This window comes from Acinonyx jubatus, chromosome E4, assembly GCF_027475565.1.
Source record: "Acinonyx jubatus isolate Ajub_Pintada_27869175 chromosome E4, VMU_Ajub_asm_v1.0, whole genome shotgun sequence".
Classification (NCBI taxonomy): Eukaryota; Metazoa; Chordata; class Mammalia; order Carnivora; family Felidae; genus Acinonyx; species Acinonyx jubatus.
This window is the reverse complement of record NC_069395.1, coordinates 54,352,399-54,379,594: the sequence shown is the minus strand read 5'-3', so window position 1 is coordinate 54,379,594 and position 27,196 is coordinate 54,352,399. Positions and strand designations below refer to the sequence as shown.

General features: G+C 38.2%; 1 protein-coding gene and 1 pseudogene across 1 annotated transcript in view; one reads left to right on the top strand and one right to left on the bottom strand.

Annotated features, from left to right (window-relative positions):
- The window catches only part of DNM3 (dynamin 3), a 575,248-nt gene that overhangs the window by 255,149 nt on the left and 292,903 nt on the right, over positions 1–27,196 (top strand). The window contains exon 17 of the mRNA XM_027046371.2: positions 3,912–3,982. Coding sequence (XP_026902172.1) covers positions 3,912–3,982 — 71 coding nt within the window. The remainder of the gene's footprint in view (positions 1–3,911; positions 3,983–27,196) is intronic.
- Positions 11,476–15,336, bottom strand: LOC113595664 (cytoskeleton-associated protein 2-like; annotated as a pseudogene).

The window sequence follows — 27,196 nt, the reverse complement described above, 5'->3', positions numbered from 1 at the left end:
TTTGCTTTACTGAAACAATATAATCAAACTTAGCACTGTTGTTAAGATTGTGGGCTTCAGGTTCAGACTGCCTGAGTCCGAATTCCACCTCTGCCATTATTTTCTGTGCAAATAATAAGGTGCTTGACATCGTATACTTCAGTTTCCTCATCTTAAAGTGAGATAATAATGGTAGTTAACTCATAGGAATTTTATGAGGATGAAATTAAGCATCCAAATGCAGTTCTGAGTTCTTCATTAATTTTAGTTGTTTTCATTGTTTTTCCTACAGAGCTGTGGTACCTAGTATCTGTGAGAAAGAATTGCGTTTTTCTGATTTTAAGAGAAATTGTCTTTCACCTGCAACTCTGATGTAGTGATCACTTCATTCCCCAAGTGGGAGATAAGGGATGGAGCAGGTGTCTCTACTAAGTGGCCATCTCAGGTGTCCTAGTCTGACAGTTCATCAGCCAACCACTTGAAGAAGCTGGTGCTTGGCACCTATAGTACGACCTGTGCGGTGAAAACATTCATGTTCTTGGACATGTGAAGGTAGCAGTTTGCATAGATCTCAGGTTTGAGTTCCGAACTCCGTGCTGCTTTGGGTTGTATGATGCTTCCAAAGTAGCTGGCCAGAGAGTGACCCATTTTCCCAGGCCTTTGTACCAGAAATGCTTTGAGGTGTTCTTGTAGTTATTTTTTAGTTAAAAAATTTTTTTTTAATTTTAATGGTTTTTTTTTTAATTCTTATAGAGAGAGAGAGAGGGAGGGAGGTGGAAGAGGGGCAGAGAGAGAGGGAGACACAGAATCCGAAACAGGCTCCAGGCTCTGAGCTGTCAGCACAGAGCCCAGTGCAGGGCTCAAACCCACAAGCGGTTGAGATCATGACCTGAGTCAAAGTCAGTTGCTAAACTGACTGAGCCACCCAGGAGCCCCAGGTTTTAAAAGTTTTTAAGAAATTATTACTGACCTCTGCTCTGGAAGCCTTGTGGGGGGGGAGTTCTTCAATATTAAACATACAGACAACCATAAATCTGTGAGCTTTTTTCTAAGACATAGGTTTTTTAAAATGTGTGCCTGCTATCATTCCAGGTGCTTCCACACATGTAATTGCATGTTAAAGGGACTGACTTTGTGGGTGATTATTGCTAGCAGGGGTAGCTTTACTTTTTCTTTAACTAAATATTCAATAACTGTGGGTAAAAGGCAGTGAGAAACTCTGAGAAAATGAAAAAATGAGAAAAAAATGTACTATTTTCCTTTTCATCCCCCACATGCGACCTGGCTCTTTTCCTAGGATGAACACAGACTCCCAGTTTCCAGGAATATGAATGAGAGCAGCCATAGTTTTTATTTTTTTTCCCACTTTTTTCCTATACTGCAGTCCAAGTTAATGTGCATGAACGGCCAAGATATTCGTGACAACCTTTGGCAATGCTGAGAATTATGTAGATATTTTGCTCTTTATGGCGGCAACAATTTATTTGTGCTTAAACATTATGGTTTATTGATGCAAACTCCTGGCCAAATGGATTTGGGAGTATAACATTTAACAGAATCTGGCTTTATTGTCGGGAGAATAGAGGCAATACCACAGAGAAAGTAATAATGATGACCCCTCCTAACTCTAGAGTTTTGTTCATTAGGACAAGAAATGAAACTGTATCTGAGGATACGAAACTTTTTCATAAAAGTATGACGTTACTGACCTAATAGTGCCTGTACCGTGACTTTATATTTGGTAGTAAGGATGGATTTGGGTGATGCATTAATTTTTTTTGGCCAGGTCCCCTTGGGATTCACAGCAAGACGACCAGCTGAGATTAGCCATAAAAGCAAACCCTCAGAGCCCATAGCATTGGGTAGTGACAGAGAGACAACAGTAAGCGGCCATTTACTGATTATGTGGTAATAAATTGCTCCCTTTAAAGCAAAGTCTTATTCAAGGCTGGTAGACAGTTATCAATTTATAGCCACAAATATTTACTGGGCACCTACTACGTGTATCATGCTACGTTCTGGGGATAAGAGGTGAACAAGACAAATATAACTCCTGCTTCCATGGAGCTTACTTACAGTCTTTTTAAAAAATGTTTATTTATTTTGAGAAAGAGAGCAGGGGAGGGGCAGAGAGAGAGGCAGAGAGAGAATCCTAAACAGGCCCCACTCCCAACGTGGAGCCTGACGCAGGGCTCAGTTCCATGACTGCGAGATCATGAGCTCAGCCGATATCAAGAGTCAGACACTGAAACAGCTGAGCCACCTGGGCACCCTGAGCTTACTTACAGTCTTGTGAGGAAGCAAAACATCAAACAAAATATACACAAAGAATTAATTACATTTGTGGTATATGCCACAAATAAAAAGTATAAAGTACAATATACATACAAAATATAATACAATATATAGTCTATATGACAGTATCAGCATGATCTAACCTGGTTTGGGGTGAACGTATAGGGTGAGGATCTGGTAAGCCTTTCCTGAGGAAGTACCCTCTGGGGAACATTACATAGACCTGGTCAGTGAACTGTTATCCTGAGGGCTCTGATGCATTCAAATTCATCTTCATTGAAGGGAGGCAGCATGAACATGCTCATCATGTTTATCAAAAGTTCATTCAACAAAGTCAAGGTGCAGAGCTCTGGAGGTATGTAGGCAGGGTTTCTGGATTTTTTTTTTCTCCTATTAACAAGCATTCTAGAAAGAGAAGGGACACACAGTTGGGAGAACAAAAGGAAACTTAGGAAGGGGAACTCAGTTTTGAGTATCTCTGGGATAAAACTCTCTTACAGTGTCTGGTTGGTTGCTCTACCCTCTCTTATCTCCTATTGAAGAATATTTTCTACAGAGGGACTTTCCAAACCTCTGACTTAAAGTTTCTAAGTATCTCATGATTAGAACATTTTCATGTTTCATGTTTATGGGAACATGCATTCAGTTCATTCCTTGACAAATCTTGATTGAATGTCCATGAAGTTCAAGGCACTGGGGATAGAGCATGGATACAGCAGATGGGGTCTGTATACTGAATAAGTAAAAACTTACTATGTCAGCTAGCTACAAAGGAAAATAAGGCGGTATAATAAGGTACAAACAGAGTGCTGGTTTATTTATTTTTAATTTTTTTAAATGTTTATTTATTTTTGAGAGAGACAGAAGAAGCATGAGCAGGGGAGCTGGAGAAAGAGAGGGAGACACAGAATCTGGAGCAGGCTCCAGGCTCTGAGCTGCCAACACAGAGCCCGACATGGGGCTTGAACTCATCAACTGCAAAATCATCACCTGAGCCCAAGTCAGGCCGACTGAGCCACCCAGAGTGCTAGTTTAGATAGTAGGGAGGATCCCTGTAATGAAGTGATCTTTTAGCAGAGACCTGACTGAAGTTTTGCTTTGATAACCAGGCCTGTTGATCTTGAGGAAGTTTTCTATTTATTTGTATATTGCCTTTTTGAATTGGTTGATGAGATGTTACTCCTGCTTGCCTAGAAGGAGCTTAAAGAGGTAGAAGAGAAGAGGAAAAACAAGAGATAATATTGTTATTTCATGGCTAATATATAGTGCCTACAGGAACAGGAAGCTCTGAGCAGCCCGTCATTGGTACACATGTATCCTTCTTTTGAACATTATGCCTACATTTTAGAGGACTAGAATAATCCTGCATTCTGTGTTAAATTAGCAGAGTCCATGCCTATAAACTATAGACATGTTGTCTTCATGTGGGACTCAGACTTTTCATGTAGATTTTTAATTTCTGAATTTAGAGTAAAAATTGTGAGTCTAATGAAAAAAATTAATGCAACTTTTCATTTTAACTGAAGCATCCTTTTAAGAATTAAATAAAGATAAATAATTTGTAGGCAATTACTCAGTTTTGTGTTTGAGAATATTTATGATCAGTTTTCACTGAAGGGTTTCTCTTTAACTTATAGGTACTGCTACTGATTGACATCCAAGTCTCTTACATCAACACCAACCACGAAGATTTCATTGGATTTGCAAAGTACGTAAAACAGTTGATTGCCACATGCTTTCCTCCTGATGGTTTGTCTAGAATACACATTGTGAGTTTCCTACTGCAACCATATCTCTTTTTGAGAGCACATTCTGTGTCAGGATTAACTCTGAGTCAACCACGTAGGAGGTCTGAGCCTCATGGCCATGAGGCCATGTTTTCTCGATAAAGTAGTTGGCTCCTTCATTGTGCAGCATGTGAAGTCATATGTGTCTTAGATATTCATTGTTTTTGGATGGTGATCTGCAGTTTGTACTTGAACTCTCATAGATAAGCAGTAACAGATGCACATTTAAAATATGTTTGGGAACACTTTCTCACATAAATTTGAAACATCAAATGCAATTCACAGGATACAAGCTATTTTATCATCTCTAATTCAGAATACAGAGGCCTATTTTTTTTTAAACTCTCCTTTGTAAACTTAAATGGAATCTTTTTAGATGAACATTCTCTTTTCTACAAACTGTGTACACTTTATATAAACTTGTCTATATATTGCTATTCTATCTACATGTATTCTATTATATTCTAATATTCTATTGCTGTATTCACAGATACTGTCATGTAGATATGCTTTGTTATTCAGGGTTGGTTATTCATCATGTGACATTTTCAAGACCCTGAATTCACCATTTTTCCTGCCCTTTAGCGGAACAAGTTTTTCTTTGCTTTTAAGGAATTTTGATTCTAACTCTAAAATGTATTTGGGGCATGTACAGGGTTCCAACTTCAGGTACATAAAACGTCTATTTTATATAAAATATAAGGCAAAGGGGCCTATGTACTGTTACTTGAGCCATATATTTAAGAATAAGAACAAATAAGAAATACAACACAGCAGAATGTAAAACAAATTTAATTACACTCTGACTTAGAAGCAACGCTATGTAGATTATGTGATGTAAACTAAACATTGGCCTGAGGAATAATTTATAGACATGTTTTAGGAAGCAAAGGCCTAATTATCCAACAGACAATTGTCTCATTCTAAACTTGGCTGTCCTTGTGATGGCTTAACCAAGGGTTTATGTATATTTTGCATCCATTGTGTGGTAGATTAGTTTTTCTCAACTATTTTCTGTCCGTGACCTGTGTGTAAAGTTGTTAGAACACAGTGATTCATATGTTCCTTTGGTCAGTTGTCTTTTTAGCCACACTACCAACTCCAGCTTTGAGATAGGTATTTTCTCCACAGGCGCTTCACACAGACCTGTTTCCCTCCCTTTTTAACCCCTGTGGCTGTCACCATATGTACTGCTCAATTCCTTCTGTGAAATCACTGGTGGGAAGAAATCGAGACTCTGATACGCTTCTCTATCCCTGGGCTTGGAGGGGGAACCTGAGAATTTCTGCCCGGTTTCCAGCATAGTCTGTGAACTCCATGTGGCCTGTGCCAAGCTCTACACTAGTTGCTAGGGGCAAAATATATAAGAAAAAGAAAAATAATTTTTTTTTTTGTTTTTAGGAGCTTGCCCAATAATTGAAAAGTAGAGAGAAACACATGTAAAAAGTTATGCTGACACATTCTCCACTTACTTCACTTGCTTCTTTGAGGAATCAAAAAGAACAGCAAACCCTTGAGTCATTTGAAATAATGAGAATGCTGCCTTTAATATTGATTTTTATTGGTTACAAATGCCAGTTAGGTTCTTATGAAAATGTAGCAGATGTAGATGTAAACTTGACACCATAACTTAAAAGTGAAAAGGATGTTGCAATGCTGCCCTGTTGTGGTACCTGATTTAAGGAGGAAACGTAAAAAAAATCATAATGAGTTTGGAAGGATTCACGTTTTTTTGAACAAGTTTTGTAATCAGTACTATGATTTAAATTTCACCCCTATAGTCTTCTGGAACCATTTCCCCCTAGATTACTCTTTTATTTATTTTTAAAGATAAATGGTCCAGTGTTTATTTTCTCCAGTAAATTTCAGTATTTTCTACCTCAGAAGCTGTTCAAATACAGTATTATATGGACTGGATTTTCAAAGGCATGTAGTTTTGCAAATGTAAATACTTTCAAATTCAGCCTTTTGATGCAGTTTCTCTGTAATCCAGGTGACTGCCCCACTTTTCCAGCAGTGACATAGACTATGAACATTTATGATGGAGAAAAAAGAAGCATTGTTCAAACTGCTTTAGAAACCTAGCAACTTTGCACATTTTTCATCTAATTTAAACTGCACATCTAAACTTTCTTTTAAGGGACTGATCTGGGAATCAACAATCTGGATATTTTTCCCAGGGTTTGTCACTGGTGAGCTTTGGGTTTTGGCAAGTCGTTTAGCCTTTCTGTATCTCAGTTTACTGCTCTATCAAATGGAGTAATAAGTAATCCCTGTCTTGTGTACCTTTGAGGGTTGTTGGAAGATCAGATTATTGAAGTTATATGAAAGTGCTTTTGAAAACTGTGGTGTAGCCTGTAAAAGTGAGAGTTATACACACACACACACACACACACACACACACACACACAGAGTGAGGGAGGAGAGCAAGAGAGAGAGAGAGATACACAGAGGAATTTGATTACTAGTTGTACCATTTTACTTTATTATGAAATTTATGATGCCTGGAGTATGATTGCTACTGGAATTTTTTTTAGTTGCTGATATTGTCTCCAAATGAGACTCAGAGGTAAATGTTCTTTCCATTTGTATGCTGAGCTGGAGTTTATTTCAGTGTGACATGGGATAATTATGAATATGAAGAAATGTTCATTTCAAAATCACTTAAGAGGTTGTGGTATTTTTTTGTACTTTTAAAAATTAAAAAAGTATGGTTGTAGCTATAAATTTTAAAGTTGGCAGGAATGCTGTTTCCATCAAAGAAGAAAAGTCAAGCCATATTTGAAGACAATTATGTAAGTATTTTTAAGTTCCAAAGATAGAAAATTAAGGTCTGGAGTTGAGGAAAAATAAGCATTTATTTCATGAGATTTTTAGAGAGTTGCCAAAAGAGGGGGGCACCTCTCAGATTTATAGGATGGTGATAGACATAGCATTTTACACACACACACATATACTTTTTTTCAACTGGGATGACTGTTCTAAAAATTAAAAAAAAAACAAATTGTTAAAACTAGATTAACAGAATATTAGTTCTCAGAGTAGCATTCAGAACATCTCAAACTTCTCCCTTCTGCTATAGACCTTATTCTGCTCTGCTGAATGTGTGGAACTTTTTTTTCATCTCCCAGCTATTTGTTAAACGTGGACCGTAAAATATGTACCATGTGTAATGTGTCCAAGTAAGCACTGCTGTAGGCTTGCTTTGGAATTTCCTGATTTCTGAAAGCTTGATCTTTCAACTGTAATATAGTTTCTGAACCTAAAAGTCCTATATTTCAGGAGAAAATGTCAACTTTCCTCATGACTTAAAGATTTTAACTTATCATTCTTCTTTGTTGGAAAAAAAACCAACCCTACATTCTGTTTTTTTTTGTTTGTTTTTGTTTTTTTTTACACAATACTAGTTCTTGTTATTTAAGAAAGCAAAAGCTAGTCCAGTTGTTCTTTTATTCACTTCTTCTCATTTTCTGTTATCCTGCTATATTTGAGTAGAAAAGCAAACGTGTTAGCAGAATGCCTTGGGAAGTGAACTTTCACGTTCTTGTGTTCTTCTTCGTTTGTTCTATGGGCACAATTTGCCTTTCTGAGTTACTGAGACTTATGAAGTTCAGTGGTTTAAGAGAAAAATGGGCTCCAGATACAGACCGTTAGAGTAATATCTCTATGCCACCAGCAGCAGCCCAAGGTTTGTTTTTCAATCTGCTGGGTGGGTAGATCTCAACACCTGTTTTTTCATGGTTGAAATGATATAGTGTGCAGATTTCAGTTCTTGTTACATGAGTACCATGAAAATTCTGTTGGTTGTAATATTAATTTTATCTCTTTCTTGATCCTCTGGAATGTCTCTGTTGCCATTTTCCTGAAGGTGGTATATGGGAACCTTGGCATCAAATTCCAGAGCAATCTGGGTTTTTCCTTTTTTGTTCTTTTTTTCCCCTCCAATACATAACTGCATTCTATCATAATAGGGTTTCTAGTTCCTATTCTTACATGAGAATGTTCTCTCGCTTGTGGAATCAAAATTTAGGTATTGTAGCAAGATTGTTCTTTTGATTCTTATGCAAATTCAGGAATTGCTTGCTTACTGGGACTAGTACCAGGTAGAAATACAGGGTTGAACAACTCATAAGGGCATCATTAGTATCTCCAATTCAAATAAGTTATGAATTCTGTTTCAAGGACCATTTTAAAAATAAGCAGACTTCAACTTTGCTCTTTCATTCTCAAATCTGTTATGTTGAACTTTATCTTCATCCTTAAAATGGATCTTAAGAGGGGCGCCTGGGTGGCGCAGTTGGTTAAGTGTCCGACTTCAGCCAGGTCACAATCTCGCGGTCCGTGAGTTCGAGCCCCGCGTCAGGCTCTGGGCTGATGGCTCAGAGCCTGGAGCCTGTTTCCGATTCTGTGTCTCCCTCTCTCTCTGCCCCTCCCCCGTTCATGCTCTGTCTCTCTCTGTCCCAAAAATAAATAATCGTTGAAAAAAATTAAAAAAAAATGGATCTTAAGAAGTGAGTCATCCTTCTTTGATAAGCCCCCAGGTTCTGGAGGGTGTTCTTGCATAATATTTAGCTTGTGATGACTTCACTAAATACCCTGCAGGGGGAATTGACATCATGTAGTTTTCTTCTCCTTTTGGCTTCAATCTGATTGGATGGAGCCAGGCTGGCATGTGATAAGCTGCACTCTTGGGACTCTCAGCAAGTGTTCATAATCTTCTTGGGATAATGTAAAAGAACATTCTGAAAGAGCTTCTTAACTCCAGAGTGATGTTGTCCAATAGAACTTTCTGAAGGGGTGGAAATACTTTATAATCTGTGCTGTCCAATACAGTAGCCACCAGGCACGTATATCTATTGCATAGCTTAAATGTGGCTCACAAAACAGAAGAAATAAAACGAAATGAAAATTAAATTAAATTTTAATTAATTAAAGTTTTGATTTAGATAGCCACATTTGGCTACCAGCAACTCTATTGGATAGTATAGTCCTAGAGTATGGTGAATCCAACTGATTGCTCTGAGTCCTTCATCAGTGAGCCATACTTTACTGGTGGGTTGGTGGTGGTACAGTGGTAGCTACTGGAAGAGAAGAAGGAGATAACTTTGTTAGCTGCTGCTAAGCCAATCCGAAGTTTTAGGAGTATGCAGTCAACTCTGAATGCTCTGTCACCAGAGTGTAAAGGATGGGCCTTTCCCTTAAACTGCTTTAGTCCGTATGTTGCCATTTTACTAGTATTTTTTCTATCGTCATTACTACTAAAGTTTCATCTAATTCCAAGTCTGCTCTACAATCTAAGCATAGTGGTGCAGGGAGAGGCATACCCTAACATTTGCCATGGAATCTGTGTCTCTGAGGGACTCCATTTCCTTGATTCACTTGAACCCTCTATGGATTGACTTAGAGTCAATCTTTGACTGCGACTCCCCTTTTTTCTTTCTCACTTCTTTTTCACTTTTCAGCCTACTGCAGTCCTGTTTCTACCACACTACTCTACTGAGACCGCTTTTGGCTGAGACAAACAGTTAATCCAATAGACAATTCTGAGTCATTTTACACCTTAACCATTTCTTGTTGAGGTCTGTCCTTTTGCTTCAGTACCCCTCCACTGGCTCCTGGTTTCCCTTTCTGTTCTAGCCACTCCTTCTCAGTTTTATTTTGGAGCTCTTTATCCTCTGATCATGGCTTAAAAACTGTTTTTTTTCTCACTATTTTTTAATAGATCTTCTTCTTTTCTCACTGCACCATCCCTGACCGATACCTCCCACTACAATGGTTTCATTTACCACCTTTTTCTGATGATTCTAAATCTAGAACTGTATTCCAGAGCTTTTTCCTGGACTGTGTACCATATTCTACTACATACTAGGCATCTTTACTTGTATAGCCTATGGAAACCTCAACCAAATATTCCTAAATTAAACTCATCATGTGATCTTAGAATTTACTCCTCCTCCATTGTTCTTTCTCTCTGTGGATGGTACCTCCCAGTTGTTCAAACCAGAAACCTGAGCATCATTCTCTACTCCTTCTTCTCATCTTTGTTTCCCACCATCTTTACCAAGTCAGTTTGATTCTGCCTCTGTAATAGCTTTTGAATTTGTCTATTTCTTCCTGTCATCATCACTAATGTACTAAAGTTAGCCTTCTCTTGCCTGGGTTACTACAACAGTCTCCCTGCCTCTCGTCTTGTTCATTATCATTCTTTCTGGGTCGCCCTGTTATTTTCAGAATAAAGTCTAAATTCATTAGTTTGGTTTCCAAGGTCCTGTAGAATCTATCTTCTGATTACCTCTTGAGCCTATTCTGTTGTCACAATTTCTCTCTATCCTGTTCCCTGGCTCTGTGCTCTAGCCAGACTGACCACTGTGTACTGTACTCTTGCTGCAGCACATGTCTGTGGCACACTTTGTCAAATTATTTAAATTCCCTATTGCAGAAAACCATTAATAATCTAGTTAAAAATAACCTTGGTATCAAACTATGATTTCATAAATATTTCATAAGAAACCACTCTAAACACTGGGCTAGGTAATGTCAGTGGTGAGAGAGGTAAAGATACTAAGATCTATGCAACACACCATCAGCCATCAAGGAGCATAAGTTGTTGGAGGGGAGTTAGAGACCTGCCTATAATGAAGTCCTGTTTATATAATTCAGGCACAGACCAAGAGCTTTCGGAGTTCCTGGGAAAGAAAGATAACTGGAACCTTCTAAGAAGGCATAATCCAGAAATGGTACCTGATTGACTTTGAAGGTTGGGCAGGACTCCAACAGTCAGAGGGAGGGGGTTGAAGCTGGCTGTTTCCTGCCTTCCTTGCTTAAGAGTCAATACTACCCATTTCAGGGAGGTAATTTTTACTAAATCACTGCTTTGATCATGCCATTTGCTGGCTCTGAAACTTTGAATATTTTTGCTGCCTCTAAGGTAGTGGCCAAATTCTTCATAATTGGCCTCAACATACAGTTATTGTACTAGATGGCTTTTAAGGTCATTTTACAAACCTGAGTCTATGATTATATAATTCCACCATAATAGTTTTACTTTCCACAACTTCCCTACATGTCTCATTTTTCTACCTCCTGGCTTTGCTAATACCACTCCATTCTCTTGGAATGCATTTGGTTGTCTTCCTTTATTACAGCTTAACCTCTTTTCAAGTTTTCTGTGAAAATCTTAAGTCACATTAGACCAAAATAATCTTTCTTTTCTTTGAACATTTGGAGCAATTACTATGCATAGGACTTATTTGGAAAATGGTCACACGCCCCCTTGGCACTCTCTTTTATTATTTGAATCTTTTATTGTATGTGTATGTGTATAGAAATGAATATGCAGAACAAATTTTGAGCTAAAAGGTAATATGGGTTTTTTTCTTTCAGTGAATTTCATTGTACTCTTATTTTTACAAAAAAAAATTTTTTTTCGAAATACAGATATATTTATAAATATTAGGTACACAGTTTATAAAAGACTAAAAATCCTCTCTAGGACACAAAACTATTATAGAACAAAGATAGGTGCTATTGTACAAACGGAATGAGTGAACATAAGACTATGTGATTCTTAAGCACATTTATATTACACACAGTTTTAAAACTAACATATGTTTGAAGCTGTAGAATTGGTAGGCGATGTATTTAAGAATTAGTTCAGAGACTTACAAAACAATTTTATTGGTGATATTTATGTGTGGAGAGAAGAAACTGTTTATCGCATATAACTATCACGTTTCAAGGGACATGACTTAACAGGAAAGTTTTTATAAGAAACTATTAGTTATTTTAGACATTCTACCTACATTAGAATAACATTATATATTCCTGCTCTAATTCCAACTATGTCAAGTGAAATGATAAAATTTAAAATTGTAGCATTTTAGATAGTCAAGTTACAAAAGGAACTAAAGAAAGAAACTCAGATTGAAAGTTTCAAATACCCACTGAGTTCGACACCTTTTCTTTCCTAGTACAAAGTATCTGCTCTTAGACGTGGGGTATTCAGTTAATTACCCTTCCTGGTGACCTCAGCTACAATAAAAAAGAAAGAAGCCAACAGAGACCACAGACTCACTAGCACTGATGGAAAGCGATAGTGAAGAGCCAAAGCACAACAGACCACAGCAGTCTGGGTAACAACAACTGGGTGGAAAAGCAAGCTAAATCTTCCATGTCTTCACATTTGAAGGGAGTCACTCTACACATTACAATTACTGACTTTTCGACTGATCTATAGAATCAAGGAAAGGCAATGAAAAGTCAGCATTCTGTTTAAAGGCTGGCATGTATATTATACACTTCAAGAACAAGCCTATGCAAATATATCAATTTTATCTAGAACACCTTTTCTGATGATGCAGCATTACTGTACTTATATTTAATGACTAAAAATTTATCTCTAACTTAAGACGATTAAAAGTGAACAAGTCAACATTATGATGAAACCTGTTTATAGCCAAGGAATATAGTAAACTACTTGACAAATTTACCATCTTAGAAACTCCCTCTGCTAAGATCGAAAAGGTAGGATTAGCTCTCTGCTGCCCAGAAGGCAATACCTGCTATAAGGCATTGAACATCAGTAAGAGAGCTTACTGCCATGAATACTTAGGTACTTGGCCCACTCCTAAGAGACACACAAAGCCACAACAAGCAAACAAAATACCCCAGGAACAATAAAAACCCCATTTCTCATCATCACTTTATTTCTCTTCTGCTGTTCCAGGCTCTGAGAACATCGGGCATAGTGCTGAATTGGGACGGCATACGAAAGCATCGGTTTCACCTCCCAACTCTGTTAATTGTTCCAATGAAGACACACAAGGATAATGGTCTTTTAACATATCTGGCAATTTAGAAGTCTTCTCTTGAATACGTCGAGAATGTCTCACTGGTGTTAGAAACTTTAGCTCTTTAAATGTAGAATCTGTATTGTCAAACTGTATCTTCTTTTTTTACACTTTGTAGGTATGGTGTAGTAGACACATTATATTTAATTAAGCAACTCCCCCTGGTTTCTGTACTGGGGGTTTTAACATCATTGGTTGAATCGTTTGTTTTGTCATCTTGCTCTTTTTCATCATCCTGGAATACCACATTTCTAGTTTTCTTTTCCATTTCTGGTTTTCCTGACTCTAGATTAACCCCTCTATCTTCAGTGCTGACTTCATGGATGTGTTCTTTGGTTGCACAAGCCTCCTCAACACTTTCTCCATATTTAACTTTTTCTTGACTCTTCATTGTCAGAATATCTGCTATGGTATGTCGCATCTCTTCAATAGGCTGAGCGCCCGCCAGAATGGCTTTCTCATAGATTGTGATAATGTTTTCAATAGGACTTGTGAGTGGTTCAGTACGTGCAAGGCATATCCAATATTTAACAAGCTTTTTGGCATCCGGAATATTTTTAATCAGGTCATTCAGTATGACCAATATTTCTTCTTTTGGGCATCCCTCACTAATCAGGTTTAGGCACTCAGAAAATGTCTTGTTCACTTTTTCGGTAAATAATCTTTGTTCATCTTCTTCTGCCATGGTAGTCCAAAAGGACCCAACTGGGTTTTCGTGTTGCCCTTCAGGCTCCGGCTGGGTGTAACTCCTGAGCTAGGAGGCCTTTTCAGGACTTTCCTTTTGCCAGCTTTCTACTCACTCAGACGAGCTTTTCTCTCTTCTGCCATTTCTTTGGGCTGAGCTGATCTATCAATAGTTGCTTTTGCTATTGTATGCCTGCGAGGGTCAACGTTTTTCGACTTTTCTATCAGTTTGGTGTTAGAAGATGAAACAGGCCTGGCTACGATTTCAGACTTCACGCTTCTTGTTAGTGTCTTCTTTCTTTCTATATCCTGAGAACCGGTTTTGGCACTAGATGAAACTGTGTTTAATTGCACTAACTCTTTCTCGCGAGGTCCTTTCCGAATCGTAACATTGGCCGAGCTTCTACCGATGCCTGGTCTCACAGCGTCCTGAGCATTGTCGCGGTGACTTCTAATAGGAGGTCGCAGAAGCTGTCTGTTCTGAATTGTAGTGCTCACAAGTTTAGTGGTAGTCGTCACGTTAGAGGCTCTATCGCTTTTCGCTGTCACACTGCTGCTGTTTGTGCGCAGAGGCTCTGTAGCTTTAGGGACTGTAGTTGGAAGTTTCTTTATTGCTGCAGAACTCTCATCTCTGATTTGTAGAGGCTTTCTAAATGAATTAATCTTAGACTGAACAATTTGGCCACGGTAAGATCCACGCACAAGCTTCTTGGACATGTTAGCATCTTGCTTTGGCTTTTCTGTCATTATTTGTTTCTTTTTATTGTTGTTTTTAAGATGAAACACTTGGCTTAATGTCATGTGTTGACCTGGAGGGTCACCTTTAATTGGTACCAACTGCCCAGTTTGATTATTATCCTCAGAATTAGGTGTATCAATTGCTATAGTTGAATTGGTTAGTTCATTAGGCCTTAAAGGAATACAATTTTTTTCCATTGTTATATTATTTTTGCTCCCGGGAGGTCTACTGACATTTTCTTTACCAGCCATTTTTGTTTTAAATTTCAGAACTTTTGTCTCTTCATAGACCTGGCCCTCAGAGGTCATCACTTTCTGGTCTCTACTGGATATGTGATTTTCCTCCTTGTATGCAAAAAACGTTTTTCTTTTTAACATATGTTCCTTGAGTTTCTGTCTTCTTTGTTCTCTGAACTCGGGCTGGGCCCTCTGGCTCAGGGGCAGTTGTACCTCCCGGGGCACTGCTGGGGTGCTCATGGCTGCTGCGGGCGGAGGACGCGTCTCGGCCCTGACAGTCCCGCACTGCTCAAGCCAAGGCAGCAGCAAACTCTTTTACAAAAATTTAAACCTCTTATTATATCATTTTAAAATCATTAGGTCTTAGAAAATTAAACTGAATAAACCTAATGTGTATGTTTGGCAAAACCTTCCACAATGACTTGTGTGTAATAGAAATTTATATAATTAACAACAAACACACACACAGAGTAAGAAGATATAAGGTAATTAATATCCTACATTTGGAACAGAAGCTCTTTTTTTTAGCTTTCTTTTATATCTTCATATATTTATTCTTTTTTTAAAATTAAATTCTAGTTAACACAGTGCAATATTGGTTTTAGGAGTAAAATTTGGTGATTCATCCCTTACATACAGCACCCATTGCTCATCACAAGTGCCCTCTTAGTACCCATCACCCATCTAGCCCATCTCCTACTTGCCTCCCTCCATCAACCCTCAGTTTGTTCTGTATCATTAAGGATCTCTTGTGGTTTGTTTCCCTCTCTTCTCTCCCCCACCCTTTACCGATGTTCACCTGTTTTGTTTCTTAAACTCCACATGTAATAAATCATATGGTATTTGTCTTTGGTTGACTTATTTCATTTAGCATTATATATTCTAGCTCCATCCACGTCATTGCAAATGGAAAGATTTCATTCTTTTTGATGTCTCAGTAATATTCCCATATTATATATTATATATATACACACACACATACACACACACATGCACACACGCATCTTCTTCATCCATTCATCAGTTGATGGACATTTGGGTTCTCTCCATAGTTTGGCTATTGTTGATAGTGCTGCTATAAACATTGGGGTGCATGTACCCCTTTGAATCTGTATTTTTGTATCCTTTGAATAAATACATAGTAGTGCAGTTGATGGATCATAAGGTAGTTCCATTTTTAGTTTCTTGAGGAACCTCCATACTGTTCTCCAGAGTGGTTGCACCAGTTTGCATTCTCACCAATCGTGCAAGGAGGGTTCCCATTTCTCCACATTCTTGTCAACACCTGTTGTTTCTTGTGTTGTTAATTTTAGCCATTTTGACAGGTGTGAGGTGGTATCTCATTGTGGTTTTGATTTATTTTGTCCAGCCATCTGGATGTCTTCTTTGGAAAAATGTCTATTCATGTCTTTTGCCCATTTCTTAACTGGGTTATTTGGTTTTTGGACATGGAGTATGGTAAATTCTTTACAGATCTTGGATGTTAACTTTTTTTTTTTTAATTTTTTTTTTCAACGTTTATTTATTTTTGGGACAGAGAGACAGAGCATGAACGGGGGAGGGGCAGAGAGAGAGGGAGACACAGAATCGGAAACAGGCTCCAGGCTCTGAGCCATCAGCCCAGAGCCCGACACGGGGCTCGAACTCACGGACCGCGAGATCGTGACCTGGCTGAAGTCGGACGCTTAACCGACTGCGCCACCCAGGCGCCCCGGATGTTAACTCTTTATCAGATACATCATTTGCAAATTATCTTCTCCCATTCTGTAGGCTGCCTTTCAATTTTATTGATTGTTTCCTTTGTAGTGCAGAAGCTTTTTATCTTGATGCAGTACCAATACTTCATGTATTTATTCTTATAGAGCTTATTCTATGTTATTTGTGCTTTGTGTATGTATCCCACTACCTACGCTAGGAAAATTGGAGGCTTTTTCATGTTTATATCTTCTAGAGTGCCTTGAAGATAACTTGGTGCCCTAAAACTTTTGACTTACGTCAAATTAAAGAATTATATATAGGTATGTTTTCAGTATTGCAGATATAACAAATTAAGGTACCCATCACAAGAATATCTCCAAAGGCTTAAATTAACTTACAAGTCCTTACATGGTTTCTCATGAGTACATTTTAATTTTTATTTATTTATATTTTTAATTTAATTTATGTTTTTAGTTTATTTTTTAAAATTCAAGTATAATTAGCATACAGTATTATATTGGTTTCAGGTGTACAATTCTGTACATTTCTCAGGGCTTATCAAGATAAGTGTACTCTTAATCCCCTTTATCTGTTTCACTCATTCCCCACCAACCTCCTCTCTGGCAACCACCAGTTGGTTCTCTTTATTTAAGAATGTTTTTTATTGTTTGTCTCTTTTATCTTTGTGTGTTCATTTGTTTTGTTTCTTAAATTCCATATGTGAGTGAAATCATATGGTATTTATCTTTCTCTGCCTGACTTACTTCAGTTAGCATAATACCTTCTAGGTCCATCCATGTTGTTGCAAATGGCAAGATTTCATTCTTTTTAATGACTGAGTAATGATCCAGTGTGTGTGTGTGTGTGTGTGTGTAAAACATCTTTATTCATTTATCTATCAATGGAAATTTGGGTTGTTACCATATCTTGACTTGTGTAAATAATACTGCAATAAACATAAAAGTGCATATATCTTTTCGAATTGTATTTTTGTTTCTGTTGGGCAAATACCATTTAGTGGAATTACTGGATCATATGGTAATTCATTTTAAATTTTTTGAGGAATCTCCATAATGTTTTCCTCAGTGGCTATACCAGGCTGCTTTCCCACCAACACTGCATGAGCCTTCCTGTTTCTCTACATCTTCACTAGTACTTATTATTTCTTCTGTTTTTGCTTGGAGCCATTCTGACAGGTGTAAACTGATATTTCATTGTGGTTTTGATTTGCATTTCCTTGATGATTAGTGATGTTGAGCATCTTTTCATGTGTCTGTTGGCTATCTGTATATCTTCCTTGGAAAAATGTCTAATCAGTTCCTCTGCCCGTTTTTAAATTGGATTATTTGGTTTGGGGTGTTAAGTTGTAGAAGTGCTTTTATGTATCTTGTATATGTACCCTAATAAGATATATCATTTGCAACTATCTCTTCCCATTCAGTAGGTTTTCTTTTCATTTTGTTGATGGTTTACTTTCTGTGCAGAAGCTTTTTATTTTGGTGTAGTCCCAGCAGTTTAATTTTACCTTTGTGTCCCTTGCCAAGGGACACATATCTAGAAAATGTTTCTATAGCTGATGTCAAAGAAGTTACTGCCTGTGTTATTTTCCTGGGAATTTTATGGTTTCAGGTCTCACATTTAGGTCTTAAAATCATTTTGAGTTTATTTTTGTGTATGTTATAAGAAAGTGGTCCAGTTTCATTCTTTCACATGTAGTTGTCCAGTTTTCCCAACACCATTTGTTGAAGAGACTATCTTTTTCCCTTTGTATTTTCTTGCCTCGTTTGTTGTAAATTAATTTAACATAAAAGCATGGGTTTATTTCTGGGCTCTCTTTTCTGTTCCATTGATCTATGTGTCTCTTTTTGTGCATGTACCATACTGTTTTGGTTATTACAGCTTTGTAGTGTAGATATCTTAAAGCCTAGGATTGTGATACTTCCTGCTTTGTTTTTCTTTGTCAAGATTACTTTGGCCACTCAGGGTCTCTTGTGGTTTCATACAAATGTTAATATTATTTGTTCTAGTTCTGTGAAAAGTGCTATTTGTATTGATAGATCTGGATTGCATGCAATCTGTAGATTGCTTTGGGTAGTATGGATATTTTAACAAAATTCCAATCCGTGAGCATGGAATATCTTTCCAGTTGTTTGTGTTATCTTTAATTTCTTTCATCACCGTTTTATAATAATCAGAGTATGGGTCTTTCACCTCTTTGGTTAAGTTTATTCTTTGGTATTTTATTCTTTTTGGTGAAATTATAAATGGGCTTGTTTTCTAAATTTCTCTTTTTGCTATTTCATTATTAGTTGATAGAAATGCAACAGATTTCCACATATTAATTTTGTATCCTGAGTCTACTGAATTCATCTTTAGTTCTAGTAGTTTTTTGTGGATTCTTTAAGGTTTTTTCTATATAGTATCATGTCATCTGCAAATAGTGACAGTTTTACTTCTTCCTTACAATCTGGATACTTTTTACTTCTTTTTGTTGGATTTTTTGTCTGGGTAGAACTTTCAGGACTATGTTTTTCGTTTGGTTTTTTTTTTTTAAGTTTATTTATTTATTTTGAAGGAGAGAGAGAGAGAGCAGGGGAGGGGCAGAGAGAGAGAAGAGAGAGAATCCCAAGCAGGCTTCGTGCTGTCAGTGCAGAGCCCTATGTGGGGCTATAATTCATGAACTATGAGATCATGACCTGAGCTGAAGTCCAGAGTCAGCCGCTTACCAACTGAACCACTCAGGCATCCTCCAGTACTATGTTGAACAAAAGTGGTGAGAGTGGACATCCTGGTCTTGCTCCTGCTCTTAGAGGAAAAGCTCTTGGTTTTTCACCATTGATTATATTAGCGGTGTGTTTTTCACATAAGGCCTTTATTATGTTGAGGTGTGTTCCCTCTAAACCTACTCTGTTGATAGTTTTTATCATGAATGGATGTTGTAGTTTCTCAAATGCTTTTTCTGCATGTATTGAAATGATTATTATTGTTTGTCTCTCGTCAGTGTGATGTGTCACATTGATTTATTTGCAAGTATTGAACCACTAGAATAAATCCCACTTGATCATGGTGAATTTAATGTATTGTTGAATTTGGTTTGCTAATATTTTGTTGAGGATTTTTGCATCTATGTTCATCAGAGATATTGGCTTATAGTTTTCTCTTTTTGTAGTGTCCTTTTCTGGTTTTAGCATGAGGGTAATGCCGGCCTCAGAGTGAATTTGGAAGCTTTCTTTCCTCTTCTATTATTTGGAATAGTTTGAGAAGAATAGGTATTAACTCTACTTTAAATGTTTGGTAGAATTCACCTGTGAGGCCATCTGGTCTTGACTTTTGTTCGTTTTGAGGTTTTTGATTCAATGTCACTGCTGGTAATGGGTATGTTCAAATTTTCTATTTCTTCCTGATTCACTTTTGGAAGGTTATATGTTTCTAGGAATTTATCCACGTCTTTTAGGTTGTCTAGTGTGTTGGCATATAATTTTGCATAATATTCTTAATAATCCTTTATACTTCTGTGTTATTGATATTTCTCCTTCATTTCTGATTTTATTTATTTATTTGAATCCTCTTCTTTTTTTGATGAGTCTGGGTAAAGTTTTATCAGGTTTTGTCAGTGTTTTCCAAGAACAAGTTCTGGTTTCATTATTCTATTGTTTTTTGTTTATCTCTATTTCATTTGTTTTTGCTCTAATTTTTATTATTTTCTTCCTTCTACTAGCTTTGAGCTTTGTTTTTCTAGCTCCTGTAAGTGTAAGATTAGGTTGCTTATTTGAAATTTTCCTTGCTTCTTGAGGTAGGCCTGCACTGCTATAATCATCCCTCTTTGAGCCACTTTTGCTACATCCCAAAAATTTCGGAACATTGTGTTTTCATTTTCATTTCTCTCCATGTATTTTTGTTTTAATTTCCTTTTTGATTTCTTGGTTGATGCATTCATCATTATTTAGCCTCCATGTATTTAGGTGCTTTCCACATTTTTTCTTGTGATTGATTTCTATTTTCATACCATTGTGGTCAGAAAAGAACCATGATCTGATTTCAGTCTTTTTGAATTTGTGGACCCTTGTTTTGTGGCCTAACATGCGATCTTCTGTGGAGAATATTTCATTTGCACTTGAAAAGAATATGTATTCCACTGTTTTTAGATGGAGTAATCTAAATATATCTTTTAGATCCATTTGGTTTAATGCGTCATTCAAAGACACTGTTGCCTTGTTAATATTCTGCCTAGGTGATCTGTTGATGTAAGTGGGTTGTTACAGCTCACTACTATTGTTGTATGACTGTCAGTTTTTTTCCTTTATGTATGTTAATGGTTGCTTTATGTATTTAGTTGTTCCTATGTTGAGTGTACAAATATTTACAATTGTTATATCCTCTTGCTGGATTGTTGCCCTTATCATTATGTAGTGTCCTTCTTTGTCTTTTTTATAGTCTTTGTTTTAAAGTCTGTTTTGTCTGAGAAATATATTGCTGCCCCAGCTTTCTTTTTGCTTCCATTTGCATGGTAAATGCTTTTTCCACCCCTTTACTTTCAATTTGCATGTATCGTTAGGTCGGAAGCCAGTTTCTTGTAGTTAGCCCATAGATGGGTCTTACTTTTTTTTTTTTAACATTTATTTATTTTTGAGAGACAGAGAGAGGCAGAGCATGAGCAGGGAAGGGGAAAGAGAGAGAGATACAGAATCTGAAGCAAGCTCCAGGCTCTGAGCCGTTCGTTGGCACAGAGCCCGACACAGGGCTCAAACTCACGAACTGTGAGACCATGACCTGAGCTGAAGTCGGAAGCTCAACCGACTGAGCCACCCAGGCACCCCGATGGGTCTTGCTTTTTTATCTGTCACCCTGTGTCTTTTGATTAGAGTCCATTTACATTCAAAGTAATTATTGACAGGTATGTACCTATTGCCACTTAGTTACTTGTTTTATGATTGTTTTTGTAGTTCTTCTCTGTTCCTTACTTCTCTTGCTCTCTTCCCTTGTGATTCTATGGCTTTCTTTAATGATATGCTTGGATTGCTTTCTCTTTTTCTCATATCTGTTCCAGGATTTTAGTTTGTGGTTACTGTTCACATATAGAACATTTTACACATATAGCAGTCTATTTTAAGTTGATGGTCACTTAATTTTGAACATATTCTAGAAGCACTAAATTTTTACTCTCCCCTCCCATGTTTTATGTATATGATGCCATATTTTACTTTCTTTTATTTTGTGAATCTCTTGAACTGATTTTTATAGATATAATTTATTTTACTGCTTTTGTGCTTTAACCCCCATACTAGTTTTATAAGTGATTAATTTTTATTATGTTTGTATTTTACTGTGAAATTTTTTCCTTTCACAATTTTCTTTCTCCTGAGTATGGGCTTTTCTTTCTACTCAAATAATTCTCTTCAGTGTTTCTTGTAAGGTTGCTTTAGTTGTGATGAACTCCTTTAACTTTTGTTGTCTGGGAAATTCTTTATCTCTCCTATTCTGTATGATAGCCTTGCTGAGTGTTTTTGGTTACGGGTTTTTTCCTTTCAGCACTTTGAATAAATCATGCCACTCCCTTGTGGCCTGCAGAGTTTCTGCTGAAAAACCAGCTGATAGTCTTCTGGGTTTCCCTGTATGTAACTGATTTCTCTTGTTGCTTTTAAAATTTTCTCTTTATCGCTACTTTTTGTCATTTAATTATTATGTGCCTTCATGTGTACCTTCTTGGGTTGATTTTGTTGGGGGCTCTCCATGCGTTCTGGAATCAGGTATCTGATGCCTTCTACAGATTAGGGAAGTTTTCAGCTATTATTTCTTCAAATAAATTTTCTGCCCCCCTTTCTCTCTCTTCTCCTCCTGGAATCCCTATAACGCAAATGTTATTATGCTTGATGATGTTGCTGAGCTCCCTTAAATTATTCTCAGTTTTATTATTCTTTTTTCTTTTTACTGTTCAGTTTGCTTTCCAGTACTCTGTCTTCCAGCTTTATGATCCATTCTTCTGCCTTCTCAAAGCTACTATTGATGCCTCTAGTGTATTTTTAATTTTATTTATTGAATTCTTCATCTCTGATTGGTTCTATTTGTTTTCTATCTTCTATCTTTTTGTTGAAGGTCTCACTGAGAGCCTCCATTCTTTTCTCAAGTCCAGTAAGTATCTTTATGACCCTTATTTTGATTTTTTTTAATCAGGCATATTGCTTGCCTTTGTTTCATGTAGCTCTTTTGCTGTGATTTTGTCTGTTCTTTCATTGTGACATATTCCTCTGTCTCCTCATTTTGTTTCCTATCTATGTTTGTTTCCATGTATTGGGAAAGGCAGTTATGTTTCCTGGATCTTGAAAGTAGTGACATTATGAGGAAGAGGTCCTATGGTGCTCTGTGGCACAACATCCTCTGTTCACCGGAACCAGGAGCTTCGGGGTGTCTCCTGTGTGGGTTCCATGCACCCTACTGTTGTGGTTAAACCTTGTTTGCCTTCAGTCCAGTCAGCTGCAGTGGCTCACTTTACCTGTTGTGGGCAAGATTTGGTCCCTGTGCTGTTAGGAGGCCAGTTGGAGGTCCCTGTGGACTTGTAGCTGGGTGATGTCAGCAGTCAGGCCAGAGGACTGTTTGTTAGGGCTGCAAAGTAACCTCAAACTGCAGGGCTCTCTCCTCGCACTGCCTCTTTGGAGGTTTTTGTGGTGGGGGGTGCTGGCAGTGAGACCAAGACCCTCTGCTGGGGCTGCAGATGCACTGATCAGCAGGGCACTCTGTCCAGCCTGCCAGGGGTAAGGCCAGCTGCTGGGGCTGCAGTGGGATTGGTGTGTGTAGTTTCTTCCCCTCTCACCAGGGCAGGAGTCACCTTGGAGTGTTGCCAGCCCCTTTTGCGGCCGCTTGCAGGATGAGATGCAGGAGGAGCCACTTTGGAGGGACTCTGGTAGAACGAGGCAGGTTGGATGGGCTGAATCCACAGGAGAATGCAGGGGTGAAGTGCACGGTGTCAACAAGATAGGTGGAGGGTGCTCAAGCTGGTTTCCACAGGTGTCTGGCTACCTAGGCTTGGGCCAGGGGTTGGCGGGGCAGTGGGAAGAAATGGCACTTGCCAGCTCTTTTGTTCTTGGAGAAGTCTCCTAAAGCTCTCTGTCACTCCAGCATGCATTCTGAGATTACTAAATAACTCTCCTGCCCATAAACCCCATGCACTTTTCAAACTGCTGCTTCTGTGCTATATCTTGGTGGGATTGTTTGTTGTCCTGTCTCATTAGCGCAGAGACGCAGTTTCTTATTGCTTTCCACATCTCCCAGAACTAAGCCTGCCGACTTTTAAAGTACTGGAGTTAAGCCCCACTGGTTATAAAAAACTCATGAAGTTAAGCCCCACTAGTTTTCAAAGCCAAATGTTACGGGCACTTGTATTTCTAGTGCAGGTCCTCTGTGCCTGGGGTGCCTGGGATGGAGTCTGTTTCTCTACCTTCTCCGTGCTTGTAGTGTCCCTCCCATCTGTGATTAGTCTCACTGGGAGTTTGGTTTCCCACCATGTCTTTGCCCCTCCTACCTTTTTTTGATGTGGCCTCCTCTCTACAATTAACTGTGGAAAGTCTCTTCTGCCATTCTTCAGGTCATTTTCTGCTTTGGTTGTGCTGATGTGGCTGTTACTAGGTATGTTAATTGGACCAGGTGAGGTTAGGATCCTCCTCCTCTGCCATTTTCCCAGAAGTCTTCCCATTTCTAAATAAATATTTTGAAAAGCTTTCAGTTCAATCATCATTGCATATATAAGAGTTAAGATAAAGAATGTTTTCTAACTAGACAGTTTGGTTTTTATTATGTTGTTTATGGGGTAACTTCAAGTACCTAAATGCATCATTAATAAGTATTTTTATGGGGCCAGTTGCTGTGAAAAGATTATTCTTTAGGTCAAAAGTACAGTTAATTTAGTGTTTGTTTTAACACTAATATTTGAGATTGGCTTATAAGATAAATCTCTTTTTCTTCTTGCATATTCTTGGAATATGGTAGATCCTAACTAGGATTGCAGAGTAGATAAAGTTTCTGTCAGTGCAAAGTCTCTTCACCTAATGTCGGTCATAAGCTTCTGAAAATAACTTTGCATCTCAAGGAATCTTGGATGTAAAAGGAACCTAAGAGGTGCACGTGGGTGGCTTCAGTCTGGTGAGTGTCAGGCTCTTGATTTTGACTCAGGTCATGATCCCAGGGTTGGGGGATTAAACCCCACGTTAGGCTCTGGGCTAAGTATGGAGCCTGCTCAAGGTATTCTCTCTCCCTGTCTCCCCCTCTGACTCTCTCCCCTGCTCATGTACATGTACTCTCCCTCTCTCATTAAAAGAAATAATAAATAAAAGGAACCTAAGAAACAGCTACTCCAGTCCCCCCACCCTTTGTTTCTATCTATCTATACACGCAAATACACACACACACACACACACACACACACACACACACACACACACACACTCTAAGAGCCATAAGAGCCATATTTTTTTTTATTAAGGTAGCACAGGGAGTCATCAACAATCTCTGCTTTTGCTTTATGTTCTGTTTTGTTCTCTTATGTGATTTAAGGGGACCTACACATAATTCAAAGGTCCCCAATAGTTTGCCTACTTTAAACACCCATGGATCTATCATAGTTTGAAATGATCATAATAGTCAGTGATTTATTTTAAAACATTTCCCCTTAAGAAAACCCTAAAAGAGAATTATGGTGGTTGGAATGGATGACCATTGCCAGGAAGATGGCATGGTCATACTACAATAGTAGCTGTCCCGGTTCTTCCCAGAAGAGGAGAAACCTGCAGTCCATAGAGAAAGAAAGCATGGCCAAAATCTGAAGCCCCAGAGGAATAATACGTTCAGACACACTCCATGCTTCAGGGCCTGGTGAGAAGCCAGGAGTCAGTGTGGAAGCATCAGACCCCTGGCCACAGCCTAACACAAAGTTTGTCTCCTTTAAAATTTCACCACAAAAACCTGAATAATTTAAATTTGGATGATGTAGAGAAATGATTGGAGAGAGATGAATTTCATAGTGATTAAGGGAAGCAAGCATTTAACTAAAAACTAGTAAAATAACAATAATGAGGAAAGAAGAAGCTGAAACCCTGAAATTAGCAAATTGAAAAACAACTAAAAATACACACATAATATCTTAAGGAATCATATGCTGTGTGACCTTTTATCACTGGTGCCTTCCCCAGCCTCATTTGAATGCAGTATATATTTCTTCACGAGTTTGAGTAAGGAGAAGCAGTTTAAGAAGAACTGGAGATTATAAAAGATTGCTATTTTGAACAACTTTTCTGAATGTGTGATTTGTGCTGTGCTCCTGAATCATAATATCCCATCACTTTAATTTTTTGTTTGGGGTGCCTGGGTGGCTCAGCTGGTTAAGGTCTGACTCTTGATTTTGGTCCAGGTCATGATCTCACAGTTTGTAGGTTCGAGCCCTGCATTGCACTGTCAGTGCAGAATCTGCTTGGGATTCTCTCTCTCTCTCTCTCTCTCTCTTCCCCCTTCTCCCCTCCCCCACCTTCACTTTCTCTATCAAAATAAATAAAAATAAATAAACTTAAAACAATGTTGGGGCACCTGGATGGCTCAGTCGGTTGAGTGTCTGACTTCGGCTCAGGTCATGATCTCGCAGTTCGTGAATTCGAGCCCTGAATCGGGCTCTGTGCTGACAGCTCGGAGCCTGCTTCAGATTTTGTGTCCCCCTCTCTCTCCACCCCACCCCTGCTTGTACTCTGTCTCTGTCTTTCAAAAATGAATAAACATAAAAAAATTTTTTAAATAAATTGTTGATTAATGACTTTAATCTACTTTTTCTCTGTTTTAGACTATTTCATCAATCTCCAAAACAGCTTCTATAAACTATTAAACAACCAGTGAGAGGATTCAGTTATTACTAGTCTTCTCAGAATTACCACCAATGACTTGTGTTTTCTTGTATCAATAGGTGTTTACTCATGGATTAGCTGAAAAGAAAGCCTTCAATTCTTTTGACAGAAACAGTAACCTCACATATAAATATCTGGGCTCTGGGGTAAAATTGTCGGGGTCATATCAGGCTCTTAACGCCTCTTTGCTCATGTTATAATGATATCAGTCTCATTGGACTTTTCATTCAGCAGATATTTGTTGAAGCCAAAGTAGTTTCTAGGCACTGGGGATATGGAACAGGCAAAACCCTCTGCTTACAAGGAGCTTACATTCTAATGGAAGAACACAGAAAATAGACACACAAATCAGTAAACTATATAGTATGTTTGAAGGTGAAAAGTGCCATAAAGAAAAATAGAACAGTATAAAGAGGATGAGAGTCCTGGAGGAGGGAGGCATGCAATTTTGAATAGGGTGATCATAGTAGGTCTCACTGAAAAGATAAATTTGAACAAAGACTTGAAGGAGGTGCTATCAAGAGCCATGCAGATGTATGGGGGAAGCATATCAAGGCTTCAGGTGGGAGTATGCTTGGTGGGCTCGAAAAAAAGAACGGAGTCGGTGTGGCTGGACCTCTCCAGTGAACAAGGTGGGGAGAGTTGATGATTCAAAGAGGCAGAGGGTGGGGGTCACTTGAGTAGGGCCTGTACCATTGTAAGGACTTTTACCCTGAGTAGAATGGTATTGCATAGTAGTATAGAATGTTTTAAGCGGAAGAGTGGCAAGGATCCCCTTTTTAAAAGGATCACTCACTCTGGCCTCTGTGTTGAGAATCAATGTTAGGGGGACAAGTGTGGAAACAGAGACCCGAGTAAGTGATCACAACCACACAAGTAAGAGATGACAGTGGCTTGGACCAATGTGCTAGCAATGAAGGTGGTAAAAAGATGTTGAATTTTATTTTATTTCTTTTTAAAAGACTTTTGTTTTTAAGTAATCTCTACATCCAACATGTGGTTTCAACCTATAACTCCAAGATCAAGAGTCTCATGCTCCACCACCTGAGCC